General features: G+C 42.9%; 1 protein-coding gene across 6 annotated transcripts in view; it reads right to left on the minus strand.

Annotated features, from left to right (window-relative positions):
* The window catches only part of LOC111863316 (papilin), a 343,489-nt gene that overhangs the window by 111,240 nt on the left and 210,740 nt on the right, over positions 1-21,509 (minus strand). For all 6 annotated transcript variants that reach the window (XM_033751010.1, XM_023849524.2, XM_023849522.2 and 3 more), the window contains one exon: positions 13,807-13,867. In XM_033751010.1, coding sequence (XP_033606901.1) covers positions 13,807-13,867 — 61 coding nt within the window. The remainder of the gene's footprint in view (positions 1-13,806; positions 13,868-21,509) is intronic.

A 21,509-nucleotide genomic window follows, 5' to 3' on the forward strand; every position in this document is an offset into this window, starting at 1 on the left:
TAATCACAAGATATATGAATCTTCTTTGGACATAGGTGGCTGTTTAAATTTGGGTTAGCTGAACAAGTAGAACCCGGAGTTCCTGCGCCGTTACCAAACCAATACACATTTGCATCAGAATTATTAAAATGCAGGCATGCAAAACTTCACCAAAAGAGGATATTAGCTAATTAATTATGTAAGTAATACATAAAATATCTTACTGTGGATACAATATTTTACTTTGTTTTATTATGCACGTATTATTTGGAGCCCTAATATACACATGTGCCGGTCACGGTAGCCGAGCGGTCTAAGGCACGCACTGTCTTCGTTCGCTCGGAAGCCGGGATCGTGGGTTCGAATCCCACTCAGGGCATGGATGTTTGTGTGCGTTTTTCTGTGTTTGTCTACAGGTAGAGGCCTTGCGACGAGCTGATCACTCGCCCAAGGAGTCCTACCGTATGTGTAAGATCTAGTAAACTGAAGTGAAACGGAGAGTTTCATGGAGGTAGGCCTAGGCCCAAATTGAGGCTGTAGCGCCACAGAAAAAAAAACATACACATGTACCCACATTTCTCCAAAAATGCAATGTGTCTACTAACATAAGCTCAGCTAGTCATGAAAAACCACCCTTTTGATTAACTCGAAGTTAAATTACCATTCTATAATAACCTGTCACTTGACTCTATACTAAGCCAGATTAATCCAATCAACACCTTCGCTTCCCATTCACTTAAGATATGTTTTAATATTATCCAAACCATCTACGCTGGATCTCGCAAGTGGTATCTCCCCTTTGAATTTATTGAGCAAGAATTTGATATGAACTTCTCGTCTTAATGAGTACTTCATGTCACACTTATCTCAGCCTCCTTGATTTGATCACCCTAACGATTAGTAAAACCTATCTAACTACGAAACATCTTAAGTAAAGTAAAAGTAAAGCTATCCCTGTACCAGACCGTGAAGGCCAATAGGGTTGTGAGACGTTGAGGATCCCACATTATCTAGACAATCGGCTCAAAGATGGCGGTAAGGTTGTCAGCCTTACGTACCGTCCGTGCTTTACTTCCCAGGAAAGTTAATTAATTCCTGGTACTCATTTCTGTTAGAGGCTAAGTCGACCCCATGGCCTAGTGCGGCCGGAAGGATTAGGTCAATTGAAGAAAATTCAATGACCTCATCGGGACGTGAACCCGCGACTTTCCGGCTTGTAGCATAGTACCTTAAACACTACGCTACCGCGTACCCCCACGAAACATCTTACTGAACAATTTTCCCAAAGCCTTCTCTCTTTTATATCGAAGCAGTTTCTCAGTACTGCATTGAGCAGTTCAGAGTTCAAACGTCACTGCTACCCCACTGCAGAATGAGCGCAGCAGCCGAACCATCGCCAGTGGCTTCAGCTTTGGGCTCTCGGCCAGATAACCGCATCCTGCACGAGAACAAAGGCAGAGGTGAACCTCACGCGTAACTACGCCACGCAAGAAGTCCAAGGTAGGAAGCCTCACAGCACCACACCCACACAGGGCTCTTCGTTATAAGCCATCGTGTAGCAGGAACACTAGTGCTCTTGAAAGTAACTGGGCACAAGCGATTTATTGTAATAGCCACCTTCCTAGTGGCAACACCCACATACTTGAATGTAACAACAAACTCATATCCTGGGAATTCATGTGTTTTTAACATCGAACTATTGTATTCCCGTTGAAAATCAACGGGAGGTTTACGAAAACATGCACTGTTTTCACAGAACGGAATTCAAACTTCTACAAACCAGCAATATGAACTGGCCGCATTTATATTAACTAACTGAACGGAGCTCAGCCCTTCTTGAAAACCCGCCAGCTGTGCAGCTACTCAAGAACTTCCCAAAATGTTATACAAATTGAATGTTCATTACCGTGTTCACAAGAGCCCTCCGCTGGTCCCTGAACTATCAGGTCCATAGCATCCCATCCTGCTTCTCTAAGATTCATTTTAATATCCACCCACTTATATTTTTGTCTTCCTGGTGGTACCGGGGGCTTTTTCCCCGGGGGTAAATCGGCCGGGCGTGAACCCGACCACTCACATCCAACTAGTGCTGAAGTCAAGAAAATGTGGATCTATACATCCACTCCCCCATTCACCTTCACGGCGTAATGCTTAATTGGTTAAGCACAGGGACAACTTCACCTTTTACCTTTACCTCAAGGTACCAAAATGACTACGAAAACTGTAGGTGAATAGCGTTCAAATTAGATTTCTTGATCCTTCAGAAAAGTTCTAAAACTATATGCCCACTAAATGTTAATACTCCATGGTCCATTTTATAGTACATTAAAATACGAACACGCATAACTTACATTCAATAGCTACACAAATTCAGTCTCCCGATTATACATAGCTGTTTCACAGAGCCTTTATTACGGAGCAATCATCTTCAGTCTTCCTAGAAGAAGCATTCATTCAGAAAGAATATTACGTTTCGTCAGCAGCCTTCACGTCAAACGTTTCAGACGTCGTTATGAATAACCAGGGTATGGATGTTTAGTTTGTTTGTGTGCGTTTTTCTGTGTTTTTGTACAGGCAGAGGCCTTGCGACGAGCTGGTCACCCGCCCAAGGAGTCCTACCGAATGTGTAAGATCTAGAAAAACCAAAGTGAACGGAAAAGTTCATGGAGGTAGGCCTAGGCCCACTGGGGCTGTAGTGCCAAAGGGGGGGAAAAAAAAAGTTCCTACAAGCGTNTTGTGACTTACATTCGTGTTAAGAACACAATTAATGACTTTCGTAGAACCAAAGTTCCTACAGCCGGTCACGGTAGCCGAGCGGTCTAAGGCATGTACTGTCTTCGCTTGGAAACCGGGATCGTGGGTTCGAATCCCACTCAGGGTATGGATGTTTAGTTTGTTTGTGTGCGTTTTTCTGTGTTTTTGTACAGGCAGAGGCCTTGCGACGAGCTGGTCACCCGCCCAAGGAGTCCTACCGAATGTGTAAGATCTAGAAAAACCAAAGTGAACGGAAAAGTTCATGGAGGTAGGCCTAGGCCCACTGGGGCTGTAGTGCCAAAGGGGGGGAAAAAAAAAGTTCCTACAAGCGTGATTTCTTAACTCATTTCTAATCCCTGTGATGTAATGAAATTACCTTTTCTCCAAACATTTCTACCATTCTAACTACTTTATGCCTTTGGTAACGTCTACAGATACAAAAACAACGAGGGTCCATGTGTTTTAACCGGACAGTAGTCAACATTTTACTGTGAACAAGTGGAGATCTTAAAAAGTTTCCAGTCTTTACCGACAATTTACAACAATCGGGTGATGGCCTAACCACACCCTAAACCCACGTAATAATGGGGAGGCCAGTCCTCTCAGCCCTCAGATTATCAGACATGAAAGCTATGACGCGACCGCAATGCTAGTCTTATTAAGTATCAAAGTTTCCCGGCCTGGTCTTCGCAGTTACAACTCCTCGCGTCTGGCGGACGAGCCAGCCTGTACGTACAATTTATATTAACCCTTATCACGGTGAAACTGCCAACACTGTAGCACATGTAAAAGTGGTGCAGCTGAAGGAGCAATCTAGCAACAAGGAATTATTAAACAAGAAAACGGAAACTACACAGTTTCAAAAGGAGCCGGGATAGCTCAGTCGGTATAGCGACTGGCTACGGGTGGACGACCGAGAGGTCGGAGTTGGAGTCCCAGTAGGGTCAAGCATTTTCTCTTCTATAAGTAGTCCAGACCGGCTCTGGGATTCATCCAGCCTCCCATCCAATGGGTAACGGGAGCTCTTTCCCCGCTGGTGCAGCGGCCGGTGCCTGAAGCTGACCACTCACCTCCAGCTAGTGCCGAGGTCAAGAAAATGTGGATCCATACATCCACTCCCCCATACACCTTCATGGCGTAGTGGTTGATTAGTTAAGCAGAGGGACAACTTTGCCTTTTTACCTTTATCAGAGTTTCCTGACATTCTTGATAATCACAAAGGTTTTCTGTCTTTGGGAAATAGCAACTCGAAACTTTTAAATAAACTTTCTGACACTGATATCATTTTCATCCTTAAAGGTCACTGATATATTGTACTGTTTCTTGAGTATTTAAGGGCCATCATTATTAAAATGTACACAAGAAGTTCTCAAGCAATGAAGACGCTGTCGACTGGTGTGCGCATAATATTTCATACCGACAACATTTTAACTCTCTGAAGCTTGAAAGTTTTAGCTCGTACCTCACAGAAAACACACTGTACCTTCAGTACAAACGTCAATGGGTTAATGCAGCGTAGGCAAACAACCTAATGGCTGCTTATTCTGATAATCATATGAAACCTAAAAATACGCTCTATGGCCAAAACGTGGTGTTTTAAGCGTAAGAACAGTTAATCGCCGTGAGCTGAGACTAGATTTTTACGTGGCAGAAATTTCGCACGCCTTAGTTTATACATCCCTGATCCAGTTATCTGTGTAACTGCCACACAGTTAAGTGCATCATTACGTCACATCAGACTGCGCCGTCGTCACTGAGAAACGTAGCATGGTCAGTTTCATTCATAACCGGCGGGACTGTCTGGCAAACGTGACCGCGCAATTGTGTAATCGCACATTCATTCATCAAACAATTTCCGCTATATTTATAGAGCCCCTGCTCTTGAAGGAAGCGATTTCTTTTCTTTTCGCATTTCTTATTGCGATTTTTTTTTGTACAATTATCAAACCAATCTGGACATATGGACTAGAATTATGGGGCTGATCAACTAAATCAAATGTTGTAATCATAAAAAGATCTCAATCCAAGATACTCCGTCAAATTGTTAATGCTCCCTGGTACGTAACAAATCATACACTACATACAGATCTACAGGTACCAACCGTACAGGAAGCAATACGCAAGAAAGCCACCCCAATCAGCTCATGGAACAACTCCTGGAACCAGTAAGCAACAAAAGACTCAAAAAACTGTGGCCAAGTGAACTACTCTTAAGTTAATGTATAGATACTAATCATAGATTATACAGGTGATTTCGCTGGATATCAACCTGTTTACGCCACTAGTCATTAGTATATCTAATGAGTAATCAGCACTTTAGCTTATAGAATTATGTAATATTCTGATTGCTAAAATTTAAAATAATAATAATTTTTTTTTTTGTAAACCTCACAAGAACGATAAGCAATCTAAATTGCTGTCACTGAAGTCAGCGAGGAAGAAGGAAGTAGCACACCAAACGAATCACAAGGCGCACTCACAGAACTAGTCATTCATCTTTGTACAACGTGTTGACAACATGAGGAGTACAACCCAGAAGTGATTAAAAACATTCTCGTAGTAAAAGCCATGAATATTTTCATAGGCCCAAGTACGTAGCGAAGAGTTAAGCCCTACTACCTCTGATGTGAATTTCATCATATGACTTATACTGAGAAATATGTAGTAAACGGCTATCGTCACAAGCTCGAGACAGGACGAAATTACGAAAATAAATCTTGGAGCACACGACGATTTCCTTTGTTCACATAAGTTACCCACTTCTGTCTGTATTATTTTTCCTTCAACATAATTACATGGTTATCGCAAATTCCAAAAAGGACCGATTACTACTACTACTACTACTACTGCCACCACCACCACCACCATGGAGCTGAGCCCTTCGTGAGAAGCCGCCAATTGTGCAGTTACTCAAGAACTTCCCAGCATTTTATCGAACCCGAAGGTTCATTGCCGTGTTCATAAGAGCCTTCCACTGGTCCCTATCTTGAGCCATATCAATCCAATTCACACCATCCAATCCTTTTTAATATTGTCCACCCACCTACGCCTTTGTCTTCCCAGTGGTCTCTTTCCTTCTGGCTTTCCCACCAATATCCTATATGCATTAATTTCCGCCCCATTCGTGCGACATGTCCTACCTATTTCATCGTCCTTGAGTTGATAATTCTAATTATACTTGGAGAAGAGTACAAGTTATGAAGCCCCTCGTTATGCAGTTGTTTCCAACCTCCTGTCACTTCATCTCTCTTCTGTCCAAATATTCTCCTTAACACCCTGTCCTCAAACACCCTCAGTCTATGTTCCTCCATTAATATGAGAGACAAAGTTTCACACCCATAGAGAACGGCAGGCAAAATTATAGTTTTGTATATTCTAATTTTCATGTTTTTAGACAGCAGACGAGAAGACAAAAGGTTCTGGACTGAATGGTAGCCAGCATTACCCGAATTCAATCTCCTCTTAATTTGACTCCTGAATCAGGTTTTGATTTGTTATAGTCGTGCCACCACCAATAATAATACAAAAAACAATAACGATAAAGCATCACCTTGTTTCAGACTATTATGAATCGAAAATGCGCTTTCTGGCGCGTCGTTCAGAGTTCATCATTTGGTAAATCATCTTTTGATTCGACACTGTATATTCTACGCAGCTGAGTAAACGTCATTAAATAGACTACGAAAAAATCGCCCAAGCCGATGCAGTGTTTACGTACTAAACTGTGCATTTTATTTGGCATGATCAGTAGTTGAGACTTAACTTCGAGAGCTGGAAATTGCGTTTCAGTAACTGGTGCATACTTTTTCTGGCCCTGGACACTCATAGCTAGGGCCCGGGATTTTGATGACCTGAAAATATTTAAAAAATGACCGAAAAATCCAGAAAAATGACCTAAAATATGATCCAAAAATGTAATATGCAGGGCCCGGATTTTGATGACCTGAAAATATTTAAAAAATGACCTATAAAATGACCGAAAAAATCCAGAAAAATGACCTAAAGGAGAAAAGAAAGAACTCTTCGCTTCCTATGTTATTCACATTTCAGAAAACATATGAAGAAAAATTCCCTAAAATGGCCAAAAATGACAAGAAATACCCGTAAAGTCCAAAAATTTACCCCCAAAACGAATAAATGACCTTAGACCTAAAAATGTAAAAAAATGACAAAAAAATGCCTATAAAATTTACATTTCTGTAACCAGCAGCTCATATCTGAGATTTATATATTTAAGAGCATCAAAATCCGGGCCCTGCTCATAACTCTGACGGTTATTATCCACTGTAAAGCTAAGATGTGTGGGAGCAAGCGACCCGGACGGCCTATTGCCAAGGAGTAGGTCATGGTAAGATGATGTTGCAATAATGACTCCCCCTCTTTCTTCTCACGTGTGAGATGGGAGTACTCGCGTTTCGCAGAGAAGTACGTGCCAATCGAGCCTCATTCATGCTCAGATTCATTCATGGCGGAGTGTTTACTCGACTCTACTGCAGCGAGAGACAAGTAATTCGCAAGAAACATTATAATGTTCCGTCCTAGCTTGGTACGGTGAAGGACGAATTTCAGTTCATAAAGAAAGTCGTTGTTAAATTACACAACAGTCAATTTAAGTGTTTAAAATTATGTGAATCAAAAACATCATGCTTAATAAGGATGGGTCTCGGGGAGCGCAGTCGGTATAGCGACTGGCTGCGGGCTGGACGACAGCGAGATCGGAGTTCGAGTACCGGTATGTTTAGAATTTTCTCTTCTCCATATCGTCCATGCCGGCCCTGGGACCCACCCAGCCTCCTATCCAATGGGTACCGGGGGCTCTTTCTCTGGGGGTAAAGCGGCAGAGGCGTGAAGCTAACCACTCACTTCCAGCAAGTGTCGAGGCCAAGAAAATGTGGATCTATATATCCATTTCCCATACGCCTTCATGTCTTAGTGCTTAATTTGTTAAGCACAGAGACAGCTTTACCTACCTTTGCGTCTCTTTGTTTATGGACGTACAGTCTACTCAGCATCGATAATCACTCGAAATTCTGAATCAAAACCAACATTTTAAAGAATAAATTCAACTACCAGCAGAGGCAACAGTCGAACTGAGTATATCCCACATGCGCTCCTACGAGTATTTAGTCCCTTTATTAGCTTCAGTGATTGATTTAACGATAGTTTATTGTCATTCCTGACTTATTCTGTCACCGTGGGTTATAATTTACAGCTCTCGTCTTTCTGCTTCCTGTGTTAAACGGCAATTCCAAATTTTGCTGGGAGATGTCGAATTAGTGGGTTCAAAATAAATTCTTACGTTCTTGAGTGAAGAAATATAGAGCTTCAAACATACCTTTAAGAGCACAAGAAGAAATACCATTATTAAAAATTCTTGATGAAAAATGGAATCATTTAACTATTCTGATTGTTATTAAGACTGGCCGCGCCATAGCTCAACCGGTTAGTCGCTGGCTTCCCACCTCGGCGGCCCGGGTTCGATCCCGAGGTCTGTTCAAGTTGGATTTATGGTGGACAAGTTGGCACTGGGACATGTTTTCTCCGAGTACTTCGGTTTCCCCTTCCAATCTTCATTCCACCAAATACTCCATCATCATAATCACCCGGGGCAGACTACAATAGGCCAATCAGTGGCCGTCGTGCCGAGTGGACCCAACTGGACTCCAGCCCCCAACTAAGTGAATTAAAAAAATGTTATTAAGACTCCAGCTGCGTACCAAATTTAAACGATGATAATAACAATGTGAAATGTTTTAAATATTTGGGTAGCTTGTTAACAGATGATGGAAGGTGTACTTGTGAAATTAAATCCAGGATTGCCATGGCAAAAGCTGCATTTAGCAAGAAGAAGAATCTTTTTACCAGCAAATTGGACTTAAATTTGAGGAAGAAACTAGTGAAATGCTACATTTGGAGCATAGCGCTGTATGGGGCTGAAACATGGACACTTAGGGCAGTAGATCAGAAACATCTGGAAAGTTTCGAAATGTGGTGTTGGAGAAGAATGGAGAAGATCAGTTGGACCGATTATGTGAGAAATGAAGAAGTGTTAATTAGAGTCAGTGAGCAGAGGAATATCCTACATGAAATAAGAAAACGGAAGGCTAATTGGATTGGTCATGTTTTACGCAGAAACTGCCTTCTAAAAGAAGCTATCGAAGGAAAGATAGATGGGCGGATAGAAGTGACAAGAAGACGAGGAAGAAGACGTAAGAAGATGCTGGATGACCTTGGGGACAGAAGAGGATACTGTCATTTGAAGGAGAAAGCTCTAGATCGCATTAAGTGGAGGAATTGTTTTGAAAGAGACTGTGGACCTGTCGTCTTGACAGATTACTGATGATGATGATGAATAACAATGGAGCTATACCACCACTCTTCCATACGTCTTCACGGCATGATGCTCAATTAATTAGGCACAGGGACTTTACCTTATAGGAACCGTAGCTCAGTCGGTATAGCGACTGGCTACAGGCTGGACGACCGAGAGGTTGGAGTTCCAGTCCCGGTAGAGTCAAGAATTTTCTCTTCTCCAAGTCGTCCAGACCGGCTCTGGGGTCCACCCAACCTTATATCCATTGGATATCGGGGGCTCTTTCCCCGGGAGTAATGAGGCCGGTGCGTGAAGCTGACCATTCACCTCCAGCTAGTGTCGAGGTCAAGAAAATGTGGATTTATACATCCACTCCCCTATACGCCTTCATGGCGCAGTACATGACTGAGAACAGGGACAACTTCACCTTTTTTTACCTTTACTTCATATGTAATTTATTTAACCAAGCTGTCAGTAGCTCGGACTACACAGCGACGAGTAAATGAATGAATAGTGAATAATGAGTTGGAAAGGACGTGAAAGGAAGCGGACACGGCGTGATTTATTGACTTAAAAATTCCTATCCTGAAATATGTGTGGCGGGCCTGACAGAACCGGGAAGGAACTCAGGACTGGCTGTGTTCCGGTCGAAGTTCATTCCGAGAACCTCTAAAATGCAAGACAATAGCTAGACAATAGCTTCACCGCTTGAGACACTATGCTCAACTCTTTCAACTATTGTTTTCCATGAAATGGATACATACATTGCCACATACTGTACATATAGCTGTCGCGATTAACATGCCAGAATCAGGATCGAACCCGTGAACATCGTCCTTACTCATTAGTTTATTAAGGCGGAGCTGAAGATTGTTGGAGGGGAAGTGACCTCGTTTTATGCCGGTTCCCGCAAGGTCATGACCTATATAATCCTCTGTTGAACTAGTTCTGCATGCAACACTCCATATTTGAGAGCGGACGTCTCACATCCGCCGGCCTTGCCCAGGACCACACTGCTACTATTTTTAATGCTGGAAACTCTGGGATACTTTGCGTTCTCACATTGCAGCTTGTTCCTGCTCCAACTGTCCTCGGGTTTGGCCACCGCGGTCACACGCCGCCACCAGTAATGTCTCCCGCGGTCACCGAAGGTTTCTTTTTTTGTCTGCAGACGAATTTTGTTCGTATCTACAGCAGTCACTGGCTACTTTTGTGCGGGTGGGTGAGTCTGCGCTACACTGCATCAATCATTCAGCTTGGGTTGATAAACAAGCTCGGAAACAAACTGACTCCTCCTGTTAGCTGCACAAGACCGTCCAGCGAGCTACGGTAAATGAATGTAATCACATTATCCACAAGACGTGCTTTAAATTCCAAATTCACAACAATTTACGGTATTTGGTTTACAATTTAAAAGTTACAGGGGATGGACAAAGATTACAAAGTAATAGACGCTTGAGAGCTTTACACACATACCAAGTTGATTCAAGTGGTAACATTTGTGAATTGTATTTGGGAGGTGTCGAATTTCGGCCGAAGATCAATTTTTCCGTGGTTTTCCTCGACAATTTTATATAAATTGCTGGATAATACCACAATTAGGTCAGGAACGCTTACATACCGTGACCAGCATCACAGCCACTACCATGATGGCGAGTAACAATACTACGATACCAAACAAAACAACAAACTCCGTGGCCTCTAGTCCGCAAGTGAACTATACCGACCGAACGACCGCCGCTTGTCGGCGAAGTTTAGTACCAACTTTTGCGGATAGAAGTTGTCTCGTGGTCAGGGCAACGAATCCCCACGGCCTTTAATTTCTGTTTCCTAGACCGGAGCCGTCATTTCCTTGAAATAGCCCCTCAATTATCATCACGAGGCTGAGTGGACCCCGTTCCAGACTCACTACTTCTCAGGAAAAATCTGGTAGCGCCGGAAATCGAACCCGGACCTCTGGATCTGTAGCCAGGGACGCTGACCACTAGACCACAGACGCGGTTGTTCTATGATATCATTATATGTAATTTGTTTCCATGAAATTAAAACGACTAAATAAAACCATCTGCTGAAAGGAAGAGACAGTGGCAGTGATGAACTGGTATCTCGCGTAGTATTTGTTCTTTTCATGTTATTCGATTAATAGGGTTAAAACTGGGAAATATATTTAAATTATACATTTTAAAAGTAATCGTTGCAGTAAATAGTTTGAACAAATGGTTATGACGCCTTAATTCCCAAAATGCTTTATGGAAATGAGTGGCCAATGCACCAATGACGACATAAGAGTTAAATTTAATGGCCCATAAAAATTAGAAACTCTACAACGCAACTAATTATGTTATTAAAATTGTTCTTGCTTTTCAACAGCCCTTCAAGCTAACACCGCACAAGAGGAGGAGACTTTATGGGAATAACAACGAACGTCATCATAAAAGAGAACTCTTAAGTTGCTAAAGCATTATAATGCTATTAGAGCATCATCTTGACGAGTTCATTGCTCAGAGAATACCAAAGACGAAATAAAAGCTTCCCTACAGTTTTATCTCTGGTCCTTTCCTTATTCAGTTCGACGTAATGGCTAGGCTTGAGCTAAGCACGTCCTAGCGCGGCGGTGAGAATCTTAGCGTCGCGGAGTTAATGCAGTGAGATGACTTTGGAACGCTGGCGATGTATGCAAGAGGAACATAGTGTAACGTATTTTATCACCGCGTTGCCAGGCAACTACTCTGTAAACACGGTCCCTCACGCAACAATAGATGAGGCTGTGTTTTCGTTGTCGTCCGTGCCTAGCAGCGGTGGAACAACGGGATTATGCAACCCGTTTCTAAGCAATAGCTCGGTAAAAATACTTCCTCGTAAGCGGTGACGTCATAAACAATATAGATGGTGTTTTCCGTGAGGTCTGTGCAGAGTGCTTATAAGAGACGTGAATGCAGTGACGGAATTAGTTCGGGGCAGTTACGAAGCAGTCGTAAGCTGGAGGAGTGAGTCAGAAGAATTTTTAGTTTCAAGTTTCCACAGTGATTGTACACGAAATAGAAAGAAGACTTCATAGTGATCTGAACTGCTAATTTCTGCGTTGGAATCCGTTGTCAGGAGACAACTAATGAAGACGGACAGTCCTAGTGCGTGTGCAAGGGTGAACGGGAAATTGTGTAAACCAGCGATCGCGCTGTATTTATGTGTGATTAAGAGAACATGTAACCAAGGTGCTAATAAATCCAATCACCAGAACTAGAACCCTTTATTTTTGTCACGCGCACCACCCTACACGTGACAATATTTTACTGGTTCAAAAGAGGCAGAATTAAGATTTTCGGAGATAATCGGCAACGAACAAAATATAGAAACGTTCTCATTGCTTATTTCAGTTTTTCAGCTGCACATCAATTAACCCAACCCACATAACGGGACCAAACTGTTTCGCATTTACCCTTTGCCTTGTCACTTCCTTGCGCATTCTTTAAATCAGAATTATTTAAATAATCTTGGAACAACTACCTAACAAAACAGTCGGTATCAATTATTTCCACAGTCTCACTTGCAACACTAATGTTCTGTAACATTTTTTTTAATTCGCTTAGTGGGGGTGGAGTCCAACTGGGTCCACTCGGCACGGCGGCCACTGACTGGCCTGTTGTAGCCTGCCCCGGGTGATTATGATGATGGAGAATTTTGTGGAATGAAGATTGGCAGGGGAAACCGAAGTGCCCGGAGAAAACCCGCCCCAGTGCCACTTTGTCCACCACAAATCCCACTTGACGAGACCCGAGATCGAACCCGGGCCGCCGCGGTGGGAAGCCAGCAACTAACCGCTTGAGCTATGGCGCGGCCTTTCTGTAACACTTATTTAAAGCTTTCACACTGCAAGCTTCGACAACTGTGGTCATTACCAAGTGTTAAAAATTATGGATGAGGAAATTGCTGTCTTCTGTATCGTTGCTTAGGTTGTTAATACACAGCCCCCTCAATGCGCTTGCGTATTCGAGGTGGACGGTTGTGTTCCTCAACAACCTAAGCAACGATACAGAAGACAGCAATTTCCTCATCCATAATTTTTAACACTTGATAATGAAGTATAATTAAAATGATGACGTCAAGGATGAGTTTGGCAGGGCATGTAGCACGAATATTGGAAAGGAGGAATGCATATAGGGTATTGGTGGGAAAGCCGAAGTAAGGGGACCACTGAGAAGACCAAGACGTAGGTGGGTGGACAATATTAAAACGGGTCTTAAAGAGATAGAATGGGATGGTATGGATTGGATTGATCTGGCTCAAGATAGGATCCAGTGGAAGGCTCTTCTGAACACTGTAATAAACCTTCGGGTTCCATAAAATGCTGGGAAGTTCTTGAGTGGCTGCACAATTGGCAGCTTCTCAAGAAGGGCTCAACTCCATGAGTGAGTGAGTGATGATGACCGCATTGGTCGAAGAATGTAATGTAAAATTTCGTAATTTTATGGAGTCTGTCTTTTAAATTCTGTACAGGCATCATGAAATATGGCGAAAGATACTGTACTTTCTTATACTTCACTTACCGAAATCTGTTACCACAGCTGCGCGATATCAAACCAAACAAACAAATAACGCCGGTTTCAACAGAGCTACCCCACCAGAAACCAAAATCTTAAAGGTAACAATGACCTGTAAATTACTCTTTGGGCCTAGGTGCCTTTATGCGAACTGCTGCAAGACTGAACCCCTCCAATAGCAACTAAACTGAATACTGCTAGAAACTCATTAAATTTACTTACACGTCTGGCTAGAACCGTGCTGAAGTACGTAGCTAGGATGAAGACCAGCAGCGCCAAGGACCTGTAAAATAAAGGATAATGCATAGTAATGCAATATTATGCTTTAGGCTTTCACGGCGTTGAAATAATTCTTCAACCATGGAGGCAGCAGGTCATCTGAAACTTTGGAACTGCATAACAACAACAAAAAACAAATTTCAACAAAAAATGCTGTTTATAAAACAAGCGCAAAGAGATATTAAGGTGGTCAGTCAGTCAGTCAGTCAGTCAGTCAGTCAGTGCCTTTCATACTCCCATTTCAGCCTGAGTCCAATCTCTTGAAATCGAAGTCCACTGACAGGAAATTAGTGAATATGATCAAGACACTGATGTGTTTCCTTTTATCTTTTCTTACTGAAGCACATGAGCGACTGAGTGTCGGTTTTCTGTTTCTCAGAAACTAGAATAGCATCCTACTTCTCTAAGCAGTAAAATGCTATCCCTGTAACAGGCCGTGGAGGCCCATAGGGTTGTGAGAGGTTGAGGCTCCCACATCTTCCATACAATCGGGTCACAGATGGCGGCAAGGCTGTCAGCCTTACGCGCCGGTCGCCCTTTACCCCCAGGAAGATTCCTGGTACTCATTTCTGTAAGGTAGGCCGCACACCGGCATGCGTCAAGATATGTAACAGTCAAGACACGATGTCTGCGACGTGACGCAAAGAAATGAGCACAATTGAAACGAATGAGATTATGAAAACCGCCGCACACCGGTCTGAGTCATGATGCTGACGAATCACGAATGAAGCAAGACTTCGACTTTTGTCTCATGTCTTGATGCTTGTCTTGACGGAGTTGGTGTACGGCCGCCCTTAGAGGCTGAGTCGACCCGAGGCCAATAGTACCGCTGGAAGGATTAGGTAAATTGAAAATATCCACCTCATCGGAACTCGAACCCGCGACTTTCCGGCTTGTATCATAGTGTCTCAACCAACTACGCTACCTCGTGCCCCTCTCTAAGCAGTACAAACTAAATACAAGCAAAACGGAATTGGCAATTTAAATATAACTATAGATTTTAGAAAATTCGTTGTTATAGTGGGGGGAAATTTGTTTCTGAAACTATATATGATAGCTTTCTTTATTTCTATCAAATTTCTGAAAGTTCTCCTCTATGGTCAAACGACAACTTACCAAACTGCACATCCCAGAATACATCATTCCTGAAGCGCTATACTGTGTACAGCATATCACCTTATAACTAAATTTTTATTCCACAGAAATTAACAGTGGAGAGCTATACAGGGCTACTGATTCGTATCTGCAATTCCGGGAAGGGCAGCTAACACATATCAGAATGCTCTGGAATTATTGCTTCAAGCATTAATATAAAATTGTTAAAATCCCCGCAGTAACGAATATTAAGATTACGGTCTTCTGGGATGTGGTGCCGTGTATTCTGGTTGACTTCAGAATATGCGGTATCATCAAGAACGTAATCTTAATTACAAGCATCGATATTCAAACGTCATTACAGAAAATACATATAAGCGAAGATTTAAACTTTAAGCTACAGGCAGGAAGAACTTAAGCTCCTGTTAGTTGACGTAAGCCGAGGTCCTGTCACGATTTTGTTACACAAAGGCAGAGAATGTGGTATCCGCTGAATTTCTGAGTGATCTAAGGGACAACATTGGTAGCCACAGCTTAGGATTAACAAGAAAAGTTTTCTTTTAAGGCGCCGACTGTTGTAGCTGCCGTCTTAACTGCATCATGCCAAAACTTCGCTGTTTCTGTCACATTTCTGTGCCTCTTCTCCTCGGTTTTGGCGACATAGTACAACTGCCCCCAGACAATATTGCAGGAATCTCAGGAAACCCATATAGTACACAGTCCCCGTTACGATCTGCCTGAAGATTCCAACACTGGCATGGAGCTGCGGTAAAGGTCTCAACTTATACTTCGGAGAAGGGCTGTTCGAGTCACGGCAGGTTTACCTAATTTCATAATTTCCGACTGATCAACCTAAAGCCTCCTGCCTTTTTCCTAATTCTTCATGATCAAGATTCGTTACAGCAGACAGTGCTGCCGTAAAAATTGTATACTGGCTGTTTTCTTCAGGACTCTCACTTCCCACACCCATTGTCTGAATCAGACGGTTAGCCTAATACAGTAATTAAAGGAGCCATGGATCGCATTGTTTGGCTCAAGTCCTTTACACACTGACAGCATTTCGATCCAAGAAATTCTTCCAGCGGTTCGTTGTTATATGGCTATGAAATGAGCACGAAGAAGGACGAAGCATACCAACATGTCTGCAATAATAAAGAGTTCTACGTATTTCGTTTCATTTTGTTTTTCTCATGGAGTGAGACTGAGTCCACTTCGTACTGCTGCTACTGTAACAGCACCGGATGATAGATGATGATGAATGTGGAGAAGTCTGTGTAGCGAGAATTGGCAGGGGAAACGTACGTATCTACATACCACTCAGTGCTACAGCCCTGGATGAGCTTTGACCTCCTCTACGACCAGTCTCCACAACCAGTGCGTGCTGCCGTAGGAACGGACCCACGCATGATGACCCGAGGTTGGTTGTTAGGTTTCTGAACAAAATCCTTTTTACAGCATGAGGTGGTTAGCCTCATGCCCAACCCCCAACCTGGGGGAACAGGGTATCTCTCTTAGTCTGGATTCTACCCTTTGACCTTTCTGGCATGGGTGACCCTACCGGTAGCTAAACTACCGCCGGCATAGCTCTCCAGATCACAGTCACGCAGGCCTCACCACCACGACAAGGTGGATACACCTTGGGAGGGAGGGACAGAAGTACTCAGAGAAAACTTCCTCATGGCACTTTGTCCACCACAAATCCCACATGACCTGACCCGCGCTTCAAAACGGGACGCCGCGGTGGGAAGCCGGCGACTAACCACCTGAGTTATGGCGCGGCCTTTGTTTCATATTAATACGATTGTCATAAAATATATTTAATAACTTAATCAACTTCTTTGCCGGACGCCTGCTGCGGAAAGTTACCTCCGTATGGCATAAGCTTCCTCTTACGTATTTTTTTATTGCTAGTGGGGTGGGACTAAGTCCCTTGTACTGCGGCCACTTCTGGCCTATTGTACCAGCCCCAGATGATAGGTGAAGGTGATTGTAGAGCAATTGGTGGAATGAAGATTGGCAGGGGAAACCGAAGTACTCGGAGAAAACTTGCCACAGCGCCACTTTATCCACCACAAATCCCACTTGACCAGACCCAGGATCGAACCCGGGCCGCCGCGGTGGAAAGCCAGTGACTAACCACTTGAGCTATGGCACGGCCCTTCCTCCTATGTAAGCAAGCCTATAATGGAATTTTCACATTTGTAACTACTGAACGCAGGATTCAGAATCCTGTTAAGTCATTAAAGTGTTCAGTTTCCTACGTCTTAATACCGTTACAGAAATCCTATATTAAAACATATGTGGAAGCATACCCATTAAATTAACGTACTCATTGATAGCGGTAATTAAACTCTAACACAATTTCCAAGCGGCCATCAAAGACAGTCATAAAATTTAGTCAAGTATATCTAGACAAATGACTGCCTCATCTTATAAATCATCTTGATATGCTTTCGGTCTGCAAAAATATGCTCTTGAAGTGAACGTCTATAGTATTGCCTCTGAACAGACGTCTTTGTATGGGAGAAAAGTTCCAAAATCAGCATAATAATTTGAGACATAAAATGATACACAACTAGAATTGCTGATTAAAACTCCATCAGCTGATCTAAGAACACAATGGGTTTATTTCAATCTTGCACTAAAGAAAACCACAAAAATTACATTCTTCGCTAGGTCAACGATATGTACAACAACCGACTCTGATAAGAAAAGACAGAATTTGCGAGAAAGATAACTCCACTTCAGAGAGATTAAATAACATAATTCCTTTTATCTTTTGCTTTGCTTAACAACGCTGTATCAAACACATGCATTATTTCGCATAAATTACAAAGGTATTATAAATGATGCCCGGTCAAGATAGCCAAGCGGTCGAAGGCATGCATTGTCTTCGCTCGCTCGGAAGCCGGGATCGTGGGTTAGAATCTCACTCGGGGCATGGAAGCTTGTTGTTTGTTTGTGTGTGTGTGTGCGCGCGATTTTCTGTGTTTGTGTACAGGTAGATGCCTTGCGACGGGCTGATCACCCGCACAGGGACTCCTACCGAATGTCAAAGATCTAGTAAACTGAAGTGAAACGGAAAGTTTCTGGTAGAAAGGCCAATGCCCAAATTGGGGCTGTAGCGCCAAAGGATATTTAAACCTCCTGGATATAAGGATTGACTGGTATTACGGCACGATACTTGGCGGGAGAAGCAGCATAGAAGCTCAGAACGAGATTTATCAATCGATCTCTCGATGTATAACAGCACACAACCATTCTCATGATATTCTGAACTTGCTGACAGGTTCTTGGATCGTTTCCTCTTACAGTTCACTTCTCACTATAAATTACTTTCGTACAGTTCCTTATATGATTAATCACGTCAAACTATAAATATTCAAACAGCACTTATCAGGGTCTCATTTGTATAACATTTTTCCAAACATACCACCAAGAGCTCGCCTAATCAAGAAACTGCTTTTATTTTGTCACTCAAAGGTCAGTTATTACGTGCACAAGAGGTCACCAGCCACTTGTACCTTAAGCCAACTGAACTCAGTCCACATCATCACCTCCGCTTCTTTAAGATACAATTTAATTGTAATGTTATTCTTTCATATATTCGTACGTCTCCAATTAGGTCTCTTGTCTTCACGCGTTCCGACCAAAATTTTGCATGAATTGTTCATCTCTCACAAACGTGCCCCATGTTGTCCATCTCAGCCCCCTTAATTTGATCACACTAGTAATATTCGGTGGGGCACGCGGTAACGTAGTTGGCTGAGGCACGGTTTCGAGTCCCTGTGAGGTGGATTTTTCAATTTACCTAATCCTTCCAGTCGCACTATGGCCCTGGAGTCTACTCAGCCTCTGACAGAGATGAGTAACAGGAATCATGGGGTAAAGGGCGGCCGGCGCGTAAGGCTGATAACCTTACCGCCATCTGAGTCGTTCGTCTAGATAATGTGGAAGCCTCAACCTCTCACAACCCTATGGGCCTCCACGGCTTGTTAAAGGGATAGCTTTACCTTTGGTAATATTCGGTTAAATACACCACCAGGATTAAGGGACGGTATAGACAGAAATTGAGCATCTGTGTGCCTAAGAACCACGTCATGAGTACAGGTACAGTAATTACAGGATGTGGAACCTTGGAGGAAGTGAATGACAATCTTCATGCTCAAGCCAATTTAATTGTAAGAAAAGAGACCCCAGTACGCTATGGAGAGGAACCTGGATGTGTCCCAGAGAGCCTAAACGCAATAGCTAGAAAAACATACATAACCATGCCTGTGTTCGAACCCAGTCACATAGCCCATAGCTAGCCATTATCATGACTGAAATATACCAGACCATCAACCAGAGGGACACCTTCGTACGGATTGCTTTCTTCGAATATATTCTGTGTTCCAAAGTATTTTAAAACGTGTGTACTTGAAAATTTCCTCGGCATTTACAAACACAATTCAAGCTATCGTGGAGCTAAGCATCACCCATGCCTTTCACATAAGAAATTGAGTTAGTACCAGCGATAAGAACACCTGGATATAATTTAAAATGCATTATTGTGCTCAGCTCATTCGTGCTGGCGCGTTTAAGAGATGAAATATACAGACATCCTGACTGGGGACCAGTTCAAAGAGGCACGTCAATGAGAAGGGATGTAAAATTAGCTGTACAAAGAAGTTGGAAGGATGTGAAAGGAGAACTATAGTTATTAATTATAGTTGTTAAAAACAAACAATCCTTTAATTTTCAGAAGCAATATACGAGGGCTGAAACACTGATGACAGCTGAAGAGGCCTGGAGGGGTGGTCTATGCACGTGACAAGTAATAACACACATCATCTCACTTGACACCCTAACCCAGTTCGGACAGGGAGGCTTCTTACTCGTAAGCCCCATGGCAAGATGCAACGCCTTTATGCACGTGCTCAGCACGTTCAAAATTAATTATTTTCTTTACTGCAGGACTAGGGGTCATTCTGTGTCTGTTTTAGTTGAGGGGGGTCGCCTTTGTGGTCTAGTGGTCAGAGTTCCTGGCTACAGATCCAGATGTCCCGGGTTCGATTCCCGATGTTACTAGATTTTCTGAGTAGTGTGTCTGGAACGGTGTCCACTCAACCTCGTGAGAATAATTGAGGAGCTATTTCAAGGAAATAGCGGCTCCGGTCTAGAAAACTGAAATTAAGGGCTGTGGGGATTCGTTGCGCTGACCACGCGACACCCTCTATCCTCAAAAGTTGGAACTAACTTTGCCGACAAGCAGCGGTCGCTCGGTCGGTATAGTTCGCTTGCGGACTACAAGCCATGGAGTTTTTGTTTTGTTCTTCATTTTGAGTTGGCGAATTCAAGTGGTAAGCTTATAATAAGGGTTTAATGTCTTAAAAAAGATCATCATTATGTCCTCTTTTTTAGTGTAGAGTTTAACTTGTCCTTAAGAAGTAGCAGCACTTAGTAAGTCATAACGAAGCAGAAGCAAAGACTGTGTAGTAGACCCACTTCTTTAACTGATGACTCGGGGGGAGAATGGGAAGTTAACATTTTGTTTCAGACTCCACCACTCTCATACCAGTGTTTTAATCTGTTTCACTTCAGATCATATCACAATGCAAATAACACACATTACATAACGAGGGACACGCGGTAGCGTAGTTGGTTGAGGCCCTATGCTACAAGCCGGAAGGTCGCGGGATCAAATCCCGATGAGGTCATTGGATTTTTTCAACTTACCTAATCCTTCCAGCCGCATTATGACCCTGGGGTCGACTCAGCCTCTAATATAAATGAGTATCAGGAATATTCTCGAAATGTTCTTGGGAGTAAAGGGCGGCCGGCGCGTAAGGCTGACAACCTTACAGCCATCTTTGAGCCAACTGTCTAGAAAATGTGGGGACCTCAACGTCTCACACCCCTATGGGCCTCCATGGCCTGTTACAGGGATAGCTTAACTTACTTTTACACATTACATAACAAGTAACAGCCCTACGAAATTTCGGTTATTACTCGTAGCTTCCTTCGAGGTGGTACGGGGAAGACAAGGACTCATCATTGTATTTGCCTTGAGTGTGTTAAAAATCGTATACTTCATCTTGGCACAACATTTTCCCGTCAGACTCATCTTAAAAATGATTTCCCCCTGACCTCTGTTTTTTCTTTCATTCCCCCTCCTCTCTTCCTCTATCTTCTCTCTTATTTCTTTACCTTATTTTTTGTCTCTTTCCAAGTGTTTCCCACAAAATTGTGTACGTATATCTTGTTTCCCAGCTGATGCATATCCCGCTTATTACAAACTCCCACATTTGGATTTCCTGATCACATGAAGACCCTTGTTACGTCATTATGTGTTCCCCAGAACTGTAAAAAGTAAAGTAAAGCTATCCCTGTAACAGGCCGTGAAGGCCCATAGGGTTGTGGGACGTTAAGGGTCCCACATTATCTAGAAAATCGGCTCAAAGATGGCGGTAGGTTGTCAGCCTTACGTGCCGGCCGCCCTTTACTTCCCAGGAAAATTATTTAATTAATTCCTGGTACTCATTTCTGTTAGAGGCTCTAATTATTATTTT

The sequence above is a fragment of the Cryptotermes secundus genome, unplaced genomic scaffold, assembly GCF_002891405.2.
Source record: "Cryptotermes secundus unplaced genomic scaffold, Csec_1.0 scaffold159, whole genome shotgun sequence".
Taxonomy (NCBI): Eukaryota; Metazoa; Arthropoda; class Insecta; order Blattodea; family Kalotermitidae; genus Cryptotermes; species Cryptotermes secundus.